This window comes from Physeter macrocephalus, chromosome 11 (genome assembly GCF_002837175.3).
Source record: "Physeter macrocephalus isolate SW-GA chromosome 11, ASM283717v5, whole genome shotgun sequence".
Classification (NCBI taxonomy): Eukaryota; Metazoa; Chordata; class Mammalia; order Artiodactyla; family Physeteridae; genus Physeter; species Physeter macrocephalus.
In genome coordinates, this window is record NC_041224.1 from 102812959 (window position 1) to 102831407 (window position 18449).

At 33.7% G+C, this 18449-nt stretch overlaps 1 protein-coding gene and 1 pseudogene across 4 annotated transcripts in view; one reads left to right on the forward strand and one right to left on the reverse strand.

Moving 5' to 3' along the window:
• The window catches only part of DPH6 (diphthamine biosynthesis 6), a 169924-nt gene that overhangs the window by 132479 nt on the left and 18996 nt on the right, over window positions 1-18449 (forward strand). For all 4 annotated transcript variants that reach the window (XR_008618626.1, XM_055088334.1, XM_007103574.4 and 1 more), the window contains one exon: window positions 6692-6753. Coding sequence is in view for 3 of the 4 variants with exons in the window: in XM_055088334.1 (XP_054944309.1) it covers window positions 6692-6753 (62 nt within the window). In the remaining variant the exon portion in view is untranslated. The remainder of the gene's footprint in view (window positions 1-6691; window positions 6754-18449) is intronic.
• On the reverse strand, window positions 1082-2462 carry LOC102986510 (HIG1 domain family member 1A, mitochondrial-like; annotated as a pseudogene).

The window sequence follows — 18449 nt, forward strand, 5'->3', positions numbered from 1 at the left end:
TCTTAGATTAAAAAAATTTAAAAATAAATTCTTAGATTTATATTCTAAGGTTCATAAATTCTTAGATATTTAATACTTTAGACTTAAATACTGTGGTTTTGAATGAATGTTAAAGGGCTAAAAAAAAAAAAAAAAAAGCTAAACATAAATTCTTAGATTAAAAAAATTTAAAAATAAATTCTTAGATTTATATTCTAAGGTTCATAAATTCTTAGATATTTAATACTTTAGACTTAAATACTGTGGTTTTGAATGAATGTTAAAAATTACAAGTGATTACTGGAAGAGTAGAAATTCAGTCTACAGATTTCTTTTTTTTATTTTTCAGATTAACATGCATTTATTCACTAAACATTTCTTGAAAACTTACACTTGAAAGTGTTCCAGGCATTGTACTAATATGAGACCGATGAAAAGGATCACATTTAAAAAAAAATTTTTATTGGAGTATAGTTGCTTTACAGTGTTGTAGTAGTTTCTGCTGTACAGTAAAGTGAATCAGCTATACGTATACATATATCCCCTCTTTTTTGGATTTCCTTCTCCTTTAGGTCACCACAGAGCACTGAGTAGAGTTCCCTGTGCTGTACAGTAGGTTCTCATTAGTTATCTATTTTATACATATTATCAATAGTGTATATATACTGGGAGATTGGGATTGACATATATAGTCTACAGCTTTCTAATCAGCAGAGAAAACAAACAGACAAAATATCCTTTTTGATTCAGTATGAGGCAGAAAGTGGCAAAGGAAAAAAAATCTATATATAAAGTTTAATGTAACAAAGTGCACAATAAGGTGATGGAAACAGGTCCAGACAAAATAAAATTGTAAAATATAAAAAATTTAAAATCAATTCTTTGAATTTGTATTTATAAGATAGGATAAAAAATTTCAAAACCCAGTTATATGTATATCAGGAAAACGTTAACAAAAGAAAACTGGTGTTGTAATGTTGATAAATAGAATATATGATAAAAGTCATATGTGGAGATGAAAAGCTCACTACTTCTTTTTTTTTTCCACTTCCATTATAGGCAATTTATTTAGTTTAACATTTATGATTCTTTCAGAGAAAATAAGCAGACTGCACACATTTAAAAAGTATTTTTCATTTACCTTTGCATTAGCACTTAAAATACACACTTCTATTTCAAAATTCCATTTAAAGATTATTCTAATATAACAGCAGCAAACTATAATTCTGCAATTACAAAACAGATAAACGGGGATCTACAGTTAAGTTATTCTCATGTTTACAACTATGATTCTGAAACAGATACTACTTCAAAGCAGCTGTTACCAGCTCTTTAGGTTTGGTTTAAAAACACACACATAGTTGCTGGGAGGTTTATAATGTTGTATTCCGTGCACTGTTCTGAAAGGGTTCTTCAAGAGCCAACCAGACCTTAAAAGCAGTACTCAGTCCACAAGCCAGTCAGAAAGAGTTATATTAACTGAGGTAAATAGGATTCCTACATTACATCAAAAGCATATATTCTGCAGCAACTGGGAGCATTTTCACGTTTGGCATGTTGTCCTCTTTACAACTAATTTTATCAGAAGAGTTTAAGAAGGTGGACATTGTACCACTATCAAGTGCATTTAAAAGTGACATGTTTTTGTGCTAATCTACCTCCCCTGAATGACCTAGCTAGTGAAGTAGTCACTAGGCAAATCAAGCCTGCAAGAAAGGAAGCCAATATTCAAATTACCATGTTATAGTCCGACCCACAGAATTCATTTTCAACATAAACATGTAACCTCGATAAGAGATGTCTAACTAAAGCAAGCACCACCAAGACCAAGACAGCATCTCCTCTTCTAAGGTTAGGTTTTGCCCAGAATTCTTGATACATGGAATAGCCCATACCAAGAGTCATTGCTCCCACAACAAAGCCTTGGGCTGCCACACGCATGTGGATCAGGTGAACAGACACTTCAGTATTGCCCCTGCTCTTCAATTTATATAATCCATATGCAACGATTGCTGCAAAACCTGCCATTCGAATGAGAACAAATGGTGCCTCTCAAGCTTTTCGGATAAGTTTAGATCCCTGATCTTCATCATATGAAGAAAGAGAAACATCTGTGTCACTTGACATAGTGATTGAAGAATCTTCAGACAACGGCACAACGTCACAGGCTCCCACTCACTACTTGATAAAGGAATAATCCTCCCAAGAAGTTTTAGAAATTATGAATTTGTGTCCATAACAACACACCTCTCAAATGTATAAAACAAAACTTTCAATTATAAGAAATTATTAAAACCAAAATCATAATGGGAGGTTTTAACCACCACTTTATTTGAAACTGATGGTTCATGGAGACCAAATATTAGTAAGGTCATAGAAGATATGAACAGCAGAATTAACAAGATCATGATTTTTTATGTTTAGGTATAAAATCTTACTTTGTTTTCAGCAGATCCACTTTCCAAGCACAAATGGGGCATTTATAAAATTTAATCATCTATAAGTCACAAACAAGCTTCACCAAATTTCGAAGAATTATCATATAAAGACTGCAGTCTTGACCATATGCAATTAAATTAGAAGACAACAAAAAGTAGTGAAAGTAAACAAACATGTTTTGACACTTGCAAGAGTAACTTAAATAACAATAAAAATGACAAAATATTAAAAACAATGACAATGTGTCACTTTCAAATCTTCTGGGATGCACCTAAATTGGTACTTAAAATCTTTCTATTTAAAAAGTAAGAAATGTGTATATATGGAATCTAAGAAAAAGAAAAATGTCATGAAGAACCTAGGGGTAAGATGGGAATAAAGACACAGACCTACTAGAGAATGGACTTGAGTATATGGGGAGGGGGAAGGGTAAGCTGTGACAAAGTGAGAGAGTGGCATGGACATATGATATATGTATACGTATAGCTGATTCACTTTGTTATAAAGCAGAAACTAACACACCATTGTAAAGCAATTATACTGCAATAAAGACGTTAAAAAATAAATAAAATAATTTGGACCAAAAGAAAAAGTAAAAAAATGTGTAAATATAAATGAGTCAAGCATTCAAATCAAGAAGCTAGAAATAACTAAGCTATTGAATGAACACAAAGAAAGCAGAAGTAAGGAAGTGTGACAAAAGTAAGAGTAAAATTTATGAAATTGAAAAGTGGAGAAAATATTAAAAACAACAAAAAGCTGGCATCTTGATGAGACTCCCCAAGTTGCCAGATACATGACAAGATCCATCAAAAATAAAAGACTAATCACCAGTAAAGTATTCTGCCTTATGTGAATTCATAAAATAAATGGCCTTGATTTAGAAGTTTCAGTATTATTAAGAAAAGAAGATGAGTGGTCTATTAGAAAAATAGTCATTTTTCACAGTAAAAAAAAAAGCTACAAATCTGGCCACAAATTTCTGAAGAACATGTTCCACCTCAATCATACAAGAGTAAAGATATGCAAATAAAAATACCAAGGAGATAAATATCATTTTTTCCTATCAAAAGTTTTAAATTTAATAATATCTAGTATTGGTGAAGATGTTAGAGAACACATCTCAGTAGATATAGACAAAGTATGTATAAAATTTGGTGTCTGTTCATGTTATAAAACAGCAGAATTAGCAAGTATGATCATGAGAACAGTGAAGAAATCTTAGCAAATGAAGTATAGATGGAAGCTTCCTTAATCCATCATAGAGAAGCAACATAGTCTGGCAGTTGAAAGCCTGGACTGTTTAGCCAGACTGCCTAGGTTTGAATTTTCATTTTTATCTCTTGGTAGTGGGTGATCTTAGAGAGTCACTAAACTTCTCTGTGCCTCAATTTTCTCATATATTAAATAGGGATAATTATAATACCACTCATTGGATTGTTATGAGAATTCAGTTAATATTTGCAGAGCACTTATAACAGTGCCTTGCACATAGTACTATATAATCTATATATATTTTAAATAAATTTCACAAGGAAAAATCATTTCTAACAGACATGTTAATTAGCAAACTTTCTCTTACTGGTCTAAGATAAAGATAATTGTACCACTAGAAGTTATAGCCATTGGAGTTATGGGTTCTGATTAGAGTCCTTTAATTGCCAAATAACCATCTCGGAGTGTAGATTAAAACAGACACTTGTATATTTCACTGGTTATGCTGAAATATTTTAAAGTAAGTTGTAGGCAACATGACACAGATTTCCATATGTATGGAAACGTTGTTTGGCAGAGGTGGCATATACATCAATAAGGAAAGGATTCCATAAACAGTACCTACCCATAAATAAGAGATACAGTTATAACACTATCTCTATGATAACTGAAAGTAAATTCTACATGGATTGAATATCTAAATGTGAATAGCAAAATTTTAAAACTTTGAAATGAAAATATAAGAGAGTAACATTATGACCATGGGCATCGTTTATTAAAATACAAAGGAAAAACATTTTTAAATAACAATTCTTTTGACTACTATAAGGTTAAAAAGTTTATGTTTATTAAGAGACCCTCCCTCAATAAAAAAAGTGTAATGACAAGGAAGATTATTAGGAAGATATTTACCGTGCCCATAATGATGAAGGATTAGCATTCGGAATATATCAAGAACTATGAATCATCAAAGCACAGCATTAAAAATAGGCAAATGATTTTAATAAGCAATTCACAGAAGTGAAACCCTGAATGAATAGGCAATGAAATATGAAAAAGTGCTTACTTTTAATAGTAATCAGAAGATGAAAATTAAAACAAGTATCCAAAACTTTTTTTATATGTCTATATAACTCAGATTGGCAAAGATGAAAAATCTGGCAACATTAATTATTTTCACCTTATGGGAAATAAGAATTCTATTTCCTTGATGACAGTACTGCTTTGGAGAGCAATTTGGCAATATATAATGGACTTGAAGATTATATGTATATGTACATATAAAATAGCAATTAAATATATTTTTTCTCCTCTATATATTGCAATAGTAATTTCACATAAAAGCATATTTACTGCAGCATAGAAAGTACTTACTAGTGGCAAAACAGACATTAGAAATAAGTCAGTGCCCAACTGTGCATCTATTGGAAGATGGATAAGTAAATTCTGATATATCCATATAATGGAATACAATACAGCAGTAAAAATGGTTGGACCAGAGCCATAGTAATTACTATAAGTAAACCTCATTAACAATGTGAATTGAAAAAAAGTAAAAAGTTATCATTCATGTTAAAATTTGATATACATGAACAATAACAAATTGTTTTGGATATGTACATTTGTAATGAAATTATAAAAGCATATAGTTGGGAAATAACATACCAACTTCAAAAGACTGAAGGCTAGGGAAAATAGATTGATTAAGGGTAGATATACTGTGAGATTCTATTATGTTGGTGGTGTTTAAAGAAAAGTTGTGGAGGAAACAGGGCAATATGTTAATGCTTATTAAATCTGGATGGTGATTACATAGGTGCTTGTCTCAAATATTTTATTTACTTATTTTAAACATTGAATTGCAAAGGTTGCAAGGGTTGACAGGAATAAAGGAACTGGACAGAGTCAACAATTATGTCATCAAGTGTTTACCTAGCCAATTGAAATTTTGATTTTAATGAATGCATCTTGAGAATAAGATTGCTGTGAAAGGAGTCAAATAATCCATCTAGTGCTAGTAGTCTGAGTTGTTTCCTTTGGGATTAATGTAATTTAATATCAGTAGGAGAAGAATCCTTAATCTTTATCTGACTTCCCTTTTATTATTCTGTATGTGATTATAAGAAATACCATGTTACAAAGAAGTCATTTGACAGAAAAAGAAAATTATTACTCAGTTTGTATAATTAATAAGCTGATTGGTTTAAACCAATAATAAATAAAAATAGCCTATTTAAATGAACCTAAGCTAATACATGTATTATGGATGTAAATATCTAAAATGAATTCATTCCTTTCATAGCTGACTTGTGGCATGTGATATTTTTCCTGGCAGGTTAGTTTTGGAATGTGGGAAGAGTTCCTGTTGTCCACAGTAGTCTACCTATACCCCATCACCCACATAAACTCTGCTATTATATCAGTTGAACATCTTTATCAGAGATTATGCAAATGCTGTTGGTACTATAATGATTTTTCAGAGTGTTTCTATTTTTTTTTGGAAAACGCTGTCACACAAGTGGTCATTGAAATGAGCTGTCATTTAATTTGGTAATACAATTATTTGTGTCCATATGCTACTAAGTGAATTAATTATATAGGCATACAGTTTACCACTCTTTTATTTTCTACTTTTATTCTCCAGATAAGAAGTTTGAAACAGATAAAATAGAAATGTCGGAAAATTCTTGCTGTTGTCCATGAGTAAAAAATAATAATAATAGTTAAAATACCAAGGATTTAAATTTCATATCTTTGAAATGATACTTTTTTTTCCCATCCTAATTACAGTTCCTCAAAAATGAAAAAGGGATTGAAACAATGCGTCTGGTAGTTGATGAAGTGCAATTGAAATGAATTGGAATGAAACTTATTTTTCAGGAGCAAGAAAACCAGTTACCCAAGGGGAATAGAAAAGTAAATACTAGTAAGGTACATTTTGCCTTAAAATGCACATACACTGGTTTCCTAGGCAAGGAGGAGCCAAGGGAAGGGAAACATGTCTTTAAACCTCCATTTTAATCATTATCTTAAAAAAATATTTAACCTTTCTTGGCAGGTTTAGATCCAGATAAGCATCTTGGAAAAACCCTGGACCAAATGGAGCCTTATCTCTTAGAGGTGAGAATTTATACTATTTCTCAAAATATAGGCATCTAAAGCAGGAAAATAAACAATGCCATGATATAATGATTATACAGTCAATTTTTAGAAAAACTCAGATACATTGATGATAGTTTTATGAAAAAATTAAACCTCTAGTGGATATGAAAGTATGTTTAAAATTAATTACAAAAGTTATATCAGCTCGTTGAGCTCACTGAAAGAGTAAGTAAGCTATACCTAAAAGGAAATTGTTCTGTCAAGAAGTTTACTTTTATTAAAATCGCCATTGTTCAGTACTGTACAGTACCTGATAGTCTGCATCGGTACCTGATCAGGTGCATTTCCATCAGAAATGTGAGTGGAAACTTCCTTTAGAGATTATCTAATCTAACCTCTTCTTTTTTACCAATTAGGAAATTAATTTGCAGAGTAGTAAATAAATTATCCCAAGGCTTCAAATTACAATTGTTTAACCCTTATCATCGTCAAATCCTGAATGTGTTCTAAATATTAAAGAAAGGTTTTGTTATTTTTACTCTTTTCTATTAACTGTATTATATTTTATTAGAATTGGGGTCAAATGTTATGATTAGTATGCAATGCTAAATTAGCTAGAATAGTGTAATTATTAGAATTTTTTTTATTTTACAATCATGGTAGAAAAAAGAAAATCACCCTACTTCTGTGACAGAAGTGAACTCCTCTATTATCATTTTTCCCTCCCGTGTTCTTCATCAAAATTGTCTCTGGACATTGTTAATACCATTGCTGTGATATGAACTGTTAGCAGGTGTACTCTTCACTAACTGTACAAATTTCACATTTTCTTTCAGACTTATTTGTATTTGATTATTTTATGGCTTATCAATATGTACCAAATGCTTAGAAATCCCTAAAATGCTAATTCCTTCTTTTATTAAGCATTATTAAGCATCTAATATGTGCCAGGGAAATAGTAACGATTAAAATTAAAATGCAATGCTTATATAATTGTGACAAATTATATTTGATTTCTAGATAATTTGGTGTCATTTATTTAAGTCTATCTAATGGACATGATTGCTTTCCATGCCCTTCTGATAGGACTCTTCTCACAGCAGTTTGTTCTGTGGCCAACATATCTATGTTCACATCTATTCACTACCATCAGACTAAATTTTGTTTCTGCAAAAACAATGTGTAGATAAATAATGAAATTAAATTTATGAGGGTGAAAGAAAGAGAACTTCGGAAATGGGAGACTGGAGCTTTGGCAAAAGAGCTTTTGTAAGCTGCTTCTAAAATCTGAAGTGAGTTCCGGTTTCAAGCATGTAGAGATTCTTTGTAGAAAAGGTTAAGTAAAGTTTTAGGATTGCCGTTGATGTTGATTGTGAATTAACCTGTATGTTATCATATATGTTTAAACAAAAAAATGCAGAAATAATTTTATTCAACTTCAGCAAGTTCCTCACATGACCTGGCAATCTTACATTTCATTAGAAAAATAATCTACCCATTCTCTATAATGGTCATTTTATTCCTTCTCTGCTCCTCAAATTTCAAATCCCTTCATATTTTCTCCTCACAATGAGAAGATGACTTGTTTCTTCCTTCACAGAAAAAATAGAAATCATCATCCTGGGAATCCCTCCACCTCTGAGCACCAGTCCTAACTGATGCGCACTTACACCTATCCTTGCTTGCTGTGATGGGGAGAGGTGTCCTTCATCCTGTCTATGGCTAATCCACTGTCTGTGCTCTAGATCCCATTAGCATCTGCCTTCTTAGAGACCTCCCCCTCCAGTATCTTCCTCCTCTCTCTCTTTATGGCCTCCTTCACATCACTTTTGAAACATGCCACCATCTCTCCCATCCTAAAGATTCCCTCCCTCTAGTCTAGTTATTTCTCTAGCCACTTCTCTTTATTCTTTGCTTCAAAACCAAAAATTTCAGAAGTGTTATCTGTATTCATAGTACTTCTTCGCATCTCAGACACCTCATATACCTAGCATCTTACTTCTTTTTCCACCTCTAAATGGGTACAGCTCTGATCAAGGTCACCCATAATCTCCAGTTTTACCAAAACCAACAGACACTTCTCAGTCCTTATTTGACAGTTATAAACATTTCTTCTTGAAATGCTTATACCGGCATTCATGATGCCACACTTTCCTAGGTTTTCTCCTTTGCTTCTGGACACTCTTAGTCTCTTTTGCTAGTTCCTATTCTAGTCTCCATTTTCAGTCTACAGACTTTTCCTGGGTGATCTCAGTCACTCACATGGCTTTCATTACTAGCTCTATTCTGATAACTCCCAAATATTTCTAGCCTAGATTTCTCTGCTAAATTCTAGTGCCCAAAGGCACTGCAAATTAAATCTCTACAAACTTGATTGTGGCCTTTATATCCATCACTTTTTGCCATTCCCTTTGTCATCGCCTTAATTCAGATGCCTGTCACTTCAAGCCTAGAGTATTACTGATACCTCCAAATTTGCCTCTATTTTCCATTTTGTTTCTCAAAGAATTTATTTTGCTACTGCTTCAAATCATTGTTCGAATATATTCTACTGTAATTGTGTCACTCACTTCAAAACTTTAAATGAGTCCCCATTGCCTACAGGCTAAAATCCAAATTCTTTACACTCCTCTCCCTCACCTACTCTATCCAACCCATTAACATGATCTTGTCTATTCTATCTCCAGAATATATTCCAAATCCAAGCATTTCTCACTGCCTCTGCTGCTACCACCAGACTATAATCATCTCTTATCTGGAATACTCCATCAACCCCCAACTGGTCTGCTTACTTCTGTCATTGCCCTGCTATGATCCATTATTCATACAGATGCCAGGCCAGAGTGATTTTTTTAAAGTGTAAATCAGATATATCACTATTTTGTTTAAAGTTTCAGTGGTTTTTCATTTCAATTAGAATAACATCCAATCTTCTGTGAGATCACAACCACTGAGACCCTGTATGATGAGCATTTTATCAATCTTTTCAGTCTCGTTTTCTCCCAGTGTCTAACTCACTCACTGAGCCATAGCCACATATGCCTCTTTTCATACTTAAGCACACTTTATTTACCCTTTTTCTCCTTAAGACTTTCCTCTGCTTGAGGGTTTTTTTTCCTCAGACCATCACATGGTTAATGCTTTCTCATAATGTGGCAGCTCAAATGCTACTTCCTCAGCTCAAAAGCTCTTCCTGACTACCCCAGCTAAAGTAGTTCTCCTCAAATTATTTTATTTGTTTATCTGTCTACATGTATATTTTCTGTTGCCTCTCTCCTTACTCCACTAGAATGTAAGCTCCAATAATATTACCAAGATTTTGGCAAAAACATGAGTTCTTTAGTTCTTTCATTCATTTGTTTATTCTGTCTGTCCATTCATCGCTCTCATCTTTAAATTATTTAACATTTATTGAGGACCTGTTATGTGACAGATGCTGTGGTGAGCACTAAATATACATGACGAATTAAGTAAACAAGATCCTTGTTCTTGAGGAGTTTACAATCTGCTATTGTTGTTTTCAGACCTGAGAGGAAAACTGGGGACAATGACTATGTCATTGGGTGAGAAGATGAACTATTTTAGGGGATATTTGAAAGCTATATAAAATAATCAAATAGAATTCTGGAACTTAAAAATACAATACCTAAAACTGAGAACACAATACATGAGTTTACACGTAGATTAGATACAGTTGTATAGACAATTAAAGAACTGGAAGATAGGGCAATGTAAAATATCCAACCTGAAGCACAGAGAGAATAGAATGGAAATAGAGACAAGAATATGAGATGTAAGGAAGAGAAGTTTATCATAAATGTAATTGGAGTTGCAGGAGTGGAAGAGAGAAAGGAAAGAACAGAAGCAGCGTTTGAAGAGATTTTAGGGCTTTGCTGTGATTATTTTTGCTGATTTTGACAAGTAGCTTCTCAGGATGGTTTAAAATTGCTCTAAAAGGGAGGGGTGAATATAAATGGATAGTTTTACATTTTGAACAGGAATTCTTTTCCCTGATAGTTATAGAAAATTATGCAAAGCAATCTGAGTGTCTTTTTCTCTGGCTTCTGCGTAGTCTAATCTGTGTATGTGGATTTTCTGTAAAGTGAGTACTTAATATTTATATAGTTAGAGGTTTGTTTCTCAGCTCATTCACAACAGTTATCTGACACAATCCACATTTTAATTCAGGCTGCCCAGGTTTTTTGCTCTCTTTTTGTATCCTTTCATTTTTGCATATGCTCATAAAGGAGACTCAATCAGTTGCCTGATGTACACATAGTACAGTGATTCTAATACAAAAGTGAATGAGTCATTTGTCAAACTCTGTCTTCTTTCTGAATTTAGAAAGTATTTTTTTAACTTATTATCTAGGACTCTCGTCTTCTGCATCATTGTCTAAGACAAATCAGATTTTAAGGAATGCCTGTATCTCCTTATCTTTATGAATATTGTGATTAACCTCATTAAGTGATTTTAAAGATCAACCACATGTTCATTTTTCAACTTGTTGGCACAACTCTCATGAATAGTCAAGGAGTCCAAAAGAAGGGGAGAAAACAGACAACCTTTGAACTTGCAGGGGTGGGAGAGAAAGAGGTTAGTTAGAGGAACCCAGTGTGTTTACCTGCCTCAGATCCCCTGAGCCACTTTTTATGTACTGTGTAATGTGGGTTGACATGACTTATTAACCGTAATGTCAATTTTGCTAATATATTAATCTTTGAATATATTGCTATATTCAAGGGTTCATATTTTTAAGTTAGGGAATTTTTGCATATTATAATGATTTCCCATGCAGGAATTAATATTTAATTGTGAGAATTACATATGAGAAGTTGGTGGCAGGAGTTGTGGAGAGAAGATGATACCTTTGGGCAAGAGTCCTTTCATAGTTCATTCAGATCCCATAGGGTAAGAGGCAGTGTGGGATAGCAATCAACAAGTTACCTCTGTACCTAGGAGCCCAGGTGTGAATCCTACCCCTGACTCTACTGCTTACCTGAAACGTTGATCTAGTTAGTTTCCCATATATAAAATGGAAGTAATAATGAAATTATATATAAAGTGCTTAGCTCAGCATCTGGCAATGTTAAATGTTAGCAATGTTTACTATTATGAGTAAAATTTATAATGTTAAATGTTAGCAATGTTAACATTATTTACTATTATGAGTAAAATTTGCCATTACTAAAGAATGTTAACAACGTTTGCTATTAAATGTTAGCAGTGTTTACTATTATGAGTAAAATTTGCCATTACTAAAGAATAATTTGGAAACTTTTCTGCCTTACAAAATACACAGAGAACTGGGTAGACACTATAATTAGGGTCATATTTTAAACTCTCAAGGGATTTTTAACTGGCGTATATCAACATCTGAGGCAGCAATCCTAACAGAAAAATGGCAAAAGCTATGGAGAACCACTATACAGAAGAGAATGTCTTAAAACCTAATACAGATGGAAGAGATACTCAAACTGATTTAGTATCAGAGAAATACAAATTAAAGCAACAGTGGGATGTTACTTGTACCAGTTTGGCAAAAATGCGAAGCTGGATAATGCCAGTTGTTGACAGGTGGGGATTTATAGAACCCCTCTAAGAATGTGGACAGGTACTACCATTCTAGAGGGAAATATTGTAATACCTAGATTAAATGTCCCTATGCTCCTTGATGAAGCAATTCTCCTATCAGTCCCTAAGGGGACATGAGTGAGACTAGTCCTTTGCAGGGTTAGTTTTGATGATGTTGGGTTGGGGTTGTTGGAGGCAACATGGATGTCCATTCCCGGGAGAGCTTTTAGTTAAAATGTGATAGGCACACCTTACAAACTACAGATTTACAGTTAAACAAATATATTCAATGTGCGAATGGCAGCAAAGTGCTGAATGAATAAAAGCAACATTGAGATAAATTAAAAATATAGTATACATTTAAATACATTTAAATAATACATTTGCAAGGACATAGACAAGAGATACACATGGAATACTTTAAAATATTTGCCTGTGATAAGGAAAAAATGGAGATAAAGAATAGAGATAAACAGGAATTTTTATTTTTTATTTCTTATTGAAGTATAGTTGATGTACAATATTATGTAAGTTACAGGTGTGCAGTATAGTTATTCACAATTTTTAAAGGTTACACTCCATTTATAGTTATTATGAAATATTGGCTATATTTCCTATGCTGTACAATATATTCCCATAGCTTAGTTTATACGTAATAGTTTGTAGCTCTTAATTCCCCACCCCTATGTTTCCCCTTCCCCGTCCCTCTTCCCACTGGTAAATAAGTGGGAATTTTAAAAAAACAACAATATAACAAATTGAAAATTTGAGATATGATGAAGTATAGGGTAGCAAATAAAAAGCATAGTTCTTCTGCCCCATGATGCACACTGCTAACATGTTAGTGTATTCCATGTTGTTTTATTGTACACACAGTGTTCATTGTACACACAAGCTCATGTCATTAAATACTTGTACATATTGTATTTACATAATTTAGTTCAACTGTATATACAATTTGTTTCCTTTTTTCCTCCTAATATTAGGCTGTGTTTATTTTCCCACATAACTAAATCTATTTGAAAATACATTAATTAATGGCTGTGTAGATTCCATCATATTTATATTCTACATATGAATATAGCATAGTGAATTTAACAAGTTATCTCTTGTTGGGAATATTTCTTTCTAAATTATTATAAATAATGTTATTTATTTTTAAATTATTATAAATAATTTTGTGATTATTATCTTTCCTAATAAATCTTCATGTACATTTCTGATTATTACTTTCTTTAGACAGATCCCTAGGAATGTAATTTCTGGGTCAGAAAATACAACAACTTCAAGGCTTATACATTTATTACTCTAAATTAACTATGGAATCATTTTAGTTATTGATTCTTAAATTTCTACAGGTTCCTAAAATTATCATCTGAACAATGGAGTCAAAAATCATTTTATCTTTTGTGCTTTTCTCCCCCAGGATTATTTTCTCACTGTTCAAAAAAATGAGATGAATTTTAATATGAAAATTACATCAAATTTTAAAGGTTTTGGACTGTTATTTAAATGTTTGTTAAGAGTATTCCTATTTTGTGATATTTTACAATGTTTGTCAAAGTTAATACTCTCAAATGGTCCTTCAAACTTTGCTATGGGAAGCAACCCTCTGAGTCTTTCCTGCCTCTCACTCATTTCACCATCTTACTTTCATCTCTTATAGTTGATTTTTACCTCCATGTCTATGTATTACTTCATGATTTCCCCCAATTCTAGAACTATTTGTTGACTTCTCACTCTAGATTATACAGATTTAGCTATCTTTACTCCCTTTGCCTCCATCACATATGTGTACTCTTTCCCTCATTCCATCTTCCCATACAGTTATATTCCAGTTCCAGTTGGATGAATAGTCAGTGTTTAAATTACGATAACTATGAAAATTCAAAGCACAACTGAGTTATTGGATAATAAACTCTGGTAATAAACCTTTCCTGTACAACTTTTTATTTTTTTCATTTGAATTAATAATTGTCTTGTTTTATTCACTTATTTAATATTCCATGTACCAATCACTAATTCAGTGCTGTACTCACTGCCAATTTTCTAGTCTCTTAGCCAGATGTTCAGACATGTTAAGTAGTTTTTCAGTTTCCTCCTCCTGAAGTTGTTTCCAGGGCCCTCTGACCTGTATGTAATCTGGGCCAGTTTCCTTCTATGTTACAAGGCTGTCATCCTATCATCTCCTCATAATCCTGGAGACCTCTTTACCTTTCTTCTTTGTTGAATCCATCATTTCCTGGATCCAGCGTCTTCCTTTTTCTTTGTTTTATTCTCATTTTTGTGAAGCACATTCTCTATAAGATTTTAATAAATGGTCCACAGGAGGTAAGTGTTTTGAGACACTGTGCATATCTATAAATGTCTTCATTCTTTCCTTGCATTTGATTGGTTCTTCAGCAGGTCATAAATTCTATTTTTGGAATATTTTCCCTTCTGGATCTTGATAGTATTGCTTCATTCCCTTGCAGCTTGGTATATGCTGTTGAGAAGCCTAAAGTCATTCTAATTCCTGACTATTTGTATGCAACCTTATTTATTTCTCTCTCCATCTCTCTGTAAGAGTATGTAAGATATTTCTATTGCCCCAAGAATTGTAAAGTCTTATGTGCTGTGTCTTGTGTGTGCATATTTTTATCCATTGTGCTGAGACAGGTAGAATTTTCAGCTTGAAAATTTCAGTTCTGGGAAATTTCCTTGAATTACTTCATTGTTGTTTACCTCCCCTTTGTTTTTGCTTCTTTGAATTCCTATTATTTAGATGTCTTTTAATTTTTACCTACATGATTTTTCCCCTTTCTGGGAGACTTTCTCAGTTTTACCTTCAAATTTTTTAATTGAGTTTTTTCATAACTTATTTTTAATTTCTAAAAGCTTATTTTTGTTCTCTGAATGTTCTTTTTTTAATCTATACTTTATCCTTATTATAATTTTTCTTCTCTCCTGCATAGTCCTTTTTCTCCATTGTTTACTTTGGTCTCTAACTTTCATTTTAGAGATGTTTCTGCTAATCTTTGGTGTTCTACTCATATTTAAGAGTAGGGACCTAAAATTTTTGTGGTAAGCACTAAGTGTGTGGATGGAGCTTTGTGACCTTGAGTTTCACTGTAGGAAAGTATATCTAGGTCATTTAATCTGAGCTAGTTAGATTTCAAAGAAAAGGATTCTCCAGTCTGCTCTTGAAGTGAATGCATGCTGCAGGTTTTTTTGTTTGTTTGTTTTGTTTTCTGGGAGTTGAACAAGGAAATGGCTAGAGGTCTCAGAATCTTGTGTGCATACATTAACTGAATCCCTCTGTTTTTATTATAGTACCTCTGCCCTCAGCTGTGTCTCTTTTCTCCCAGGCTTGTTCCTCTGTCTCACCCTCTGCAGAGAATAAACCTTCAATGTTCTGCCAGGGTGGAGGAGAGTCAGTTGCCAGCCTAGAGCGAAAGGATCTGGGGATCTGACTGCTTGTTAAACACACTGCCAATTAACACTTCTTATTTTGGTGTCCTTTTCACATTTTCCCTTTACTTCAAGAGGTACCCACTGCCACCAACTCATTACCTTATTGTTTTAAAGGAAGGAGTTATTTTTCTGTGTAAATTGGTTTGGTCCTCTGTATTCTCCACTCTTGGTCGGCCTAGGATTCAGTGTTCTTGGTTCTATTAAATTTATTGATCCTGTCACTTGCTCTCTGCTTTTCTGCATCTTTTTGAGTTTATGCCATTTTATGAAATACCTCCCATGAAGGTTTTAGAAGGGGGTGGGAGTAGATGAATTCAATCCACTGTCTTTACCAGAATCAGTTACTCTGTAATCAAGAGATTTCTTAAGATCATCCAAGTAAAAGTTGTCTGCTAAATGGAAGAATGAAACCATATTATATAAAGATTGTGAATATATAGAATTGGTTGCTTTTTCCAGAACTATTCACATAGAATTGGGAAATTGGACTTCTAGCCTTGAGTCAAAGGTAAGTAGATATGTACTGACTAAAGAGTATACCACTCAGCTAGGTGCTATAAGAGCTAAAGCCAGATATGTGCAATGCTGATTTCAAGCTTAAAGCTCTATTTCAAGTTCTGTTTTATATGAGTTAGCTTGTCTTCCTTACGGGTTTGACAAAAGAGCAATTTACAGTCCCAGCTACCTATCACTTAAAAAGCAAAAGATAAAGAGAATTTCGCTAAAGTTTATTTGGTAGTGTGGGTGAGAGAGACAGAATTTTAAGCCTTGTTCCCTGTACTGCTAACTTTATGGGAAAGAACACCTTTAGCTGACCTTGAAAGTCAAGAGGAGGTAGAACTTCCTTGAGGGGAGATTTTGAATTTTGAACATAACTGAGTTGGAAGGATATGTGGAATTCTATGGTTGAATCCAGTGACTATTATAAATATAAATTACAAGGTGTATTAAAATGTTTGCTAAAAAAGTAAAAAATATGTACCATAGAATTTCAAATAAAATTATATGTTGTTGAGAGAATTCTGAGTAAATTCAGAGATAAATTGACAGCCATACTGGACTTTAAGAATGGAAAGGATTTTTGACTGGCTTAACTGTTTGGAGTATATTTTGAGTACTGGGAGAGGAAGCTGAAAAAAGAAGTCAAAGCCATATCGTGAGAGATTTTGAATACTGAAGTGCAGATTTAATTATCTAAACAATGAGGACTAACTGCAGGATTTAGAGGAAGGGACTAAAATTCTGAAAGGTGTAGTTTAAGGAATTTGACCTGGCAGTAGTGCCGTTTAATAGCTGTAGTTAAAGAGAAGAGGTGAAGGTCCTCCATAGTTAGTGGCTGTTCTAATATATGACCTTGAACCTGTCCCTCACATTTCTCTGATTGTGTTTTATAGAAGAACTCTTAACGGCCAGTGTCATGTGGTACTAATAGAATTGAGTGATAAGTATTTGTAAAGACTTCTTATGTGCTCAGTTCTATGCTGGCTTCTATACGGGGTACAAAGTAAGTCAAAGAGTTATTTTTCATGGAACTTATAGTTTTATAAATGAGGGGAGGACCCTAATAACTTGGATCAGATAAAGCCAAATTGGTATTTACTATAAATGTAATTGGGACCTAAGAGATGGAAGATGACCACATGACCTAGAGTAGCTGAAGGCGATGTCATGGAAGCCTCAGCACTTAAACTGGTCTGAAGGATGGATGAAATTTACATGAGTGGTGGCAACAAAGTGAATCAATATGAAGAAGATTCCTTGGCAAGAAGACATGCAGGGACAATGAGGAACTTGGTTTAAATGAAACTAAGAGCTGGTATTGGTAGATTAATAAGAAAAAGGTGAGGTGGGAATTTAGGACCCAATCATAAAGGGCCTTGAGAGATGGACCAGGTGATTTGGGATAAGAAATAGCAGGATATAGAAGGCTCATCAACAGGGATTTATATTATTAAAATATATCTCAGGAAATTTAGTCTGGCATTTAGTATTTAGTATTTAAATTTAGTATTCTTGGATTGGGAGTAGAAGAAATTGGAAATGAAAAAGAGTCTAAGGTGCTCTTATAGGAAACAGGTGTGAGGGCTTAGAGCATGAAACCGCTGACAGTAGGGATGGAGAGAGAGAACAAAACTAAAAGAAAGATTTTGATGGAAGAATGGAAAAGAAATTAGCACCAAATGGCCAGAAGTTGGAAAAGGAAGAATCAAAGATTAATCCACACGTAATGATTGGGGAAATTAGAAGCACACATTTTTGCAGAGGAGAACAGGGTTGAGAAAGAACATGACAAGCTTGGTCTTAAACATACTGAGTTTTAAATTATAACATATAAACCAAAGGCATGTGGGTTTTTTTGTTTGTTTGTTTTGTGGTACGCGGGCCTCTCACTGTTGTGGCCTCTCCCATTGCGGAGCACAGGCTCCGGACGCGCAGGCTCAGTGGCCATGGCTCACGGGCCTAGCCGCTCCATGGCATGTGGCATCTTCCCGGACCAGGGCATGAACCCGTGTCCCCCGCATCATCGGCACGCAGACTCTCAACCACTGCGCCACCAGGGAAGCCCAAGGCATATGTTTTTTGTTTTTTGTTTTTTTTTTTTTGTGATATGCGGGCCTCCCTCTGTTGTGGCCTCTCCCGTTGCGGAGCACAGGCTCCGGACGCGCAGGCTCAGCGGCCATGGCTCA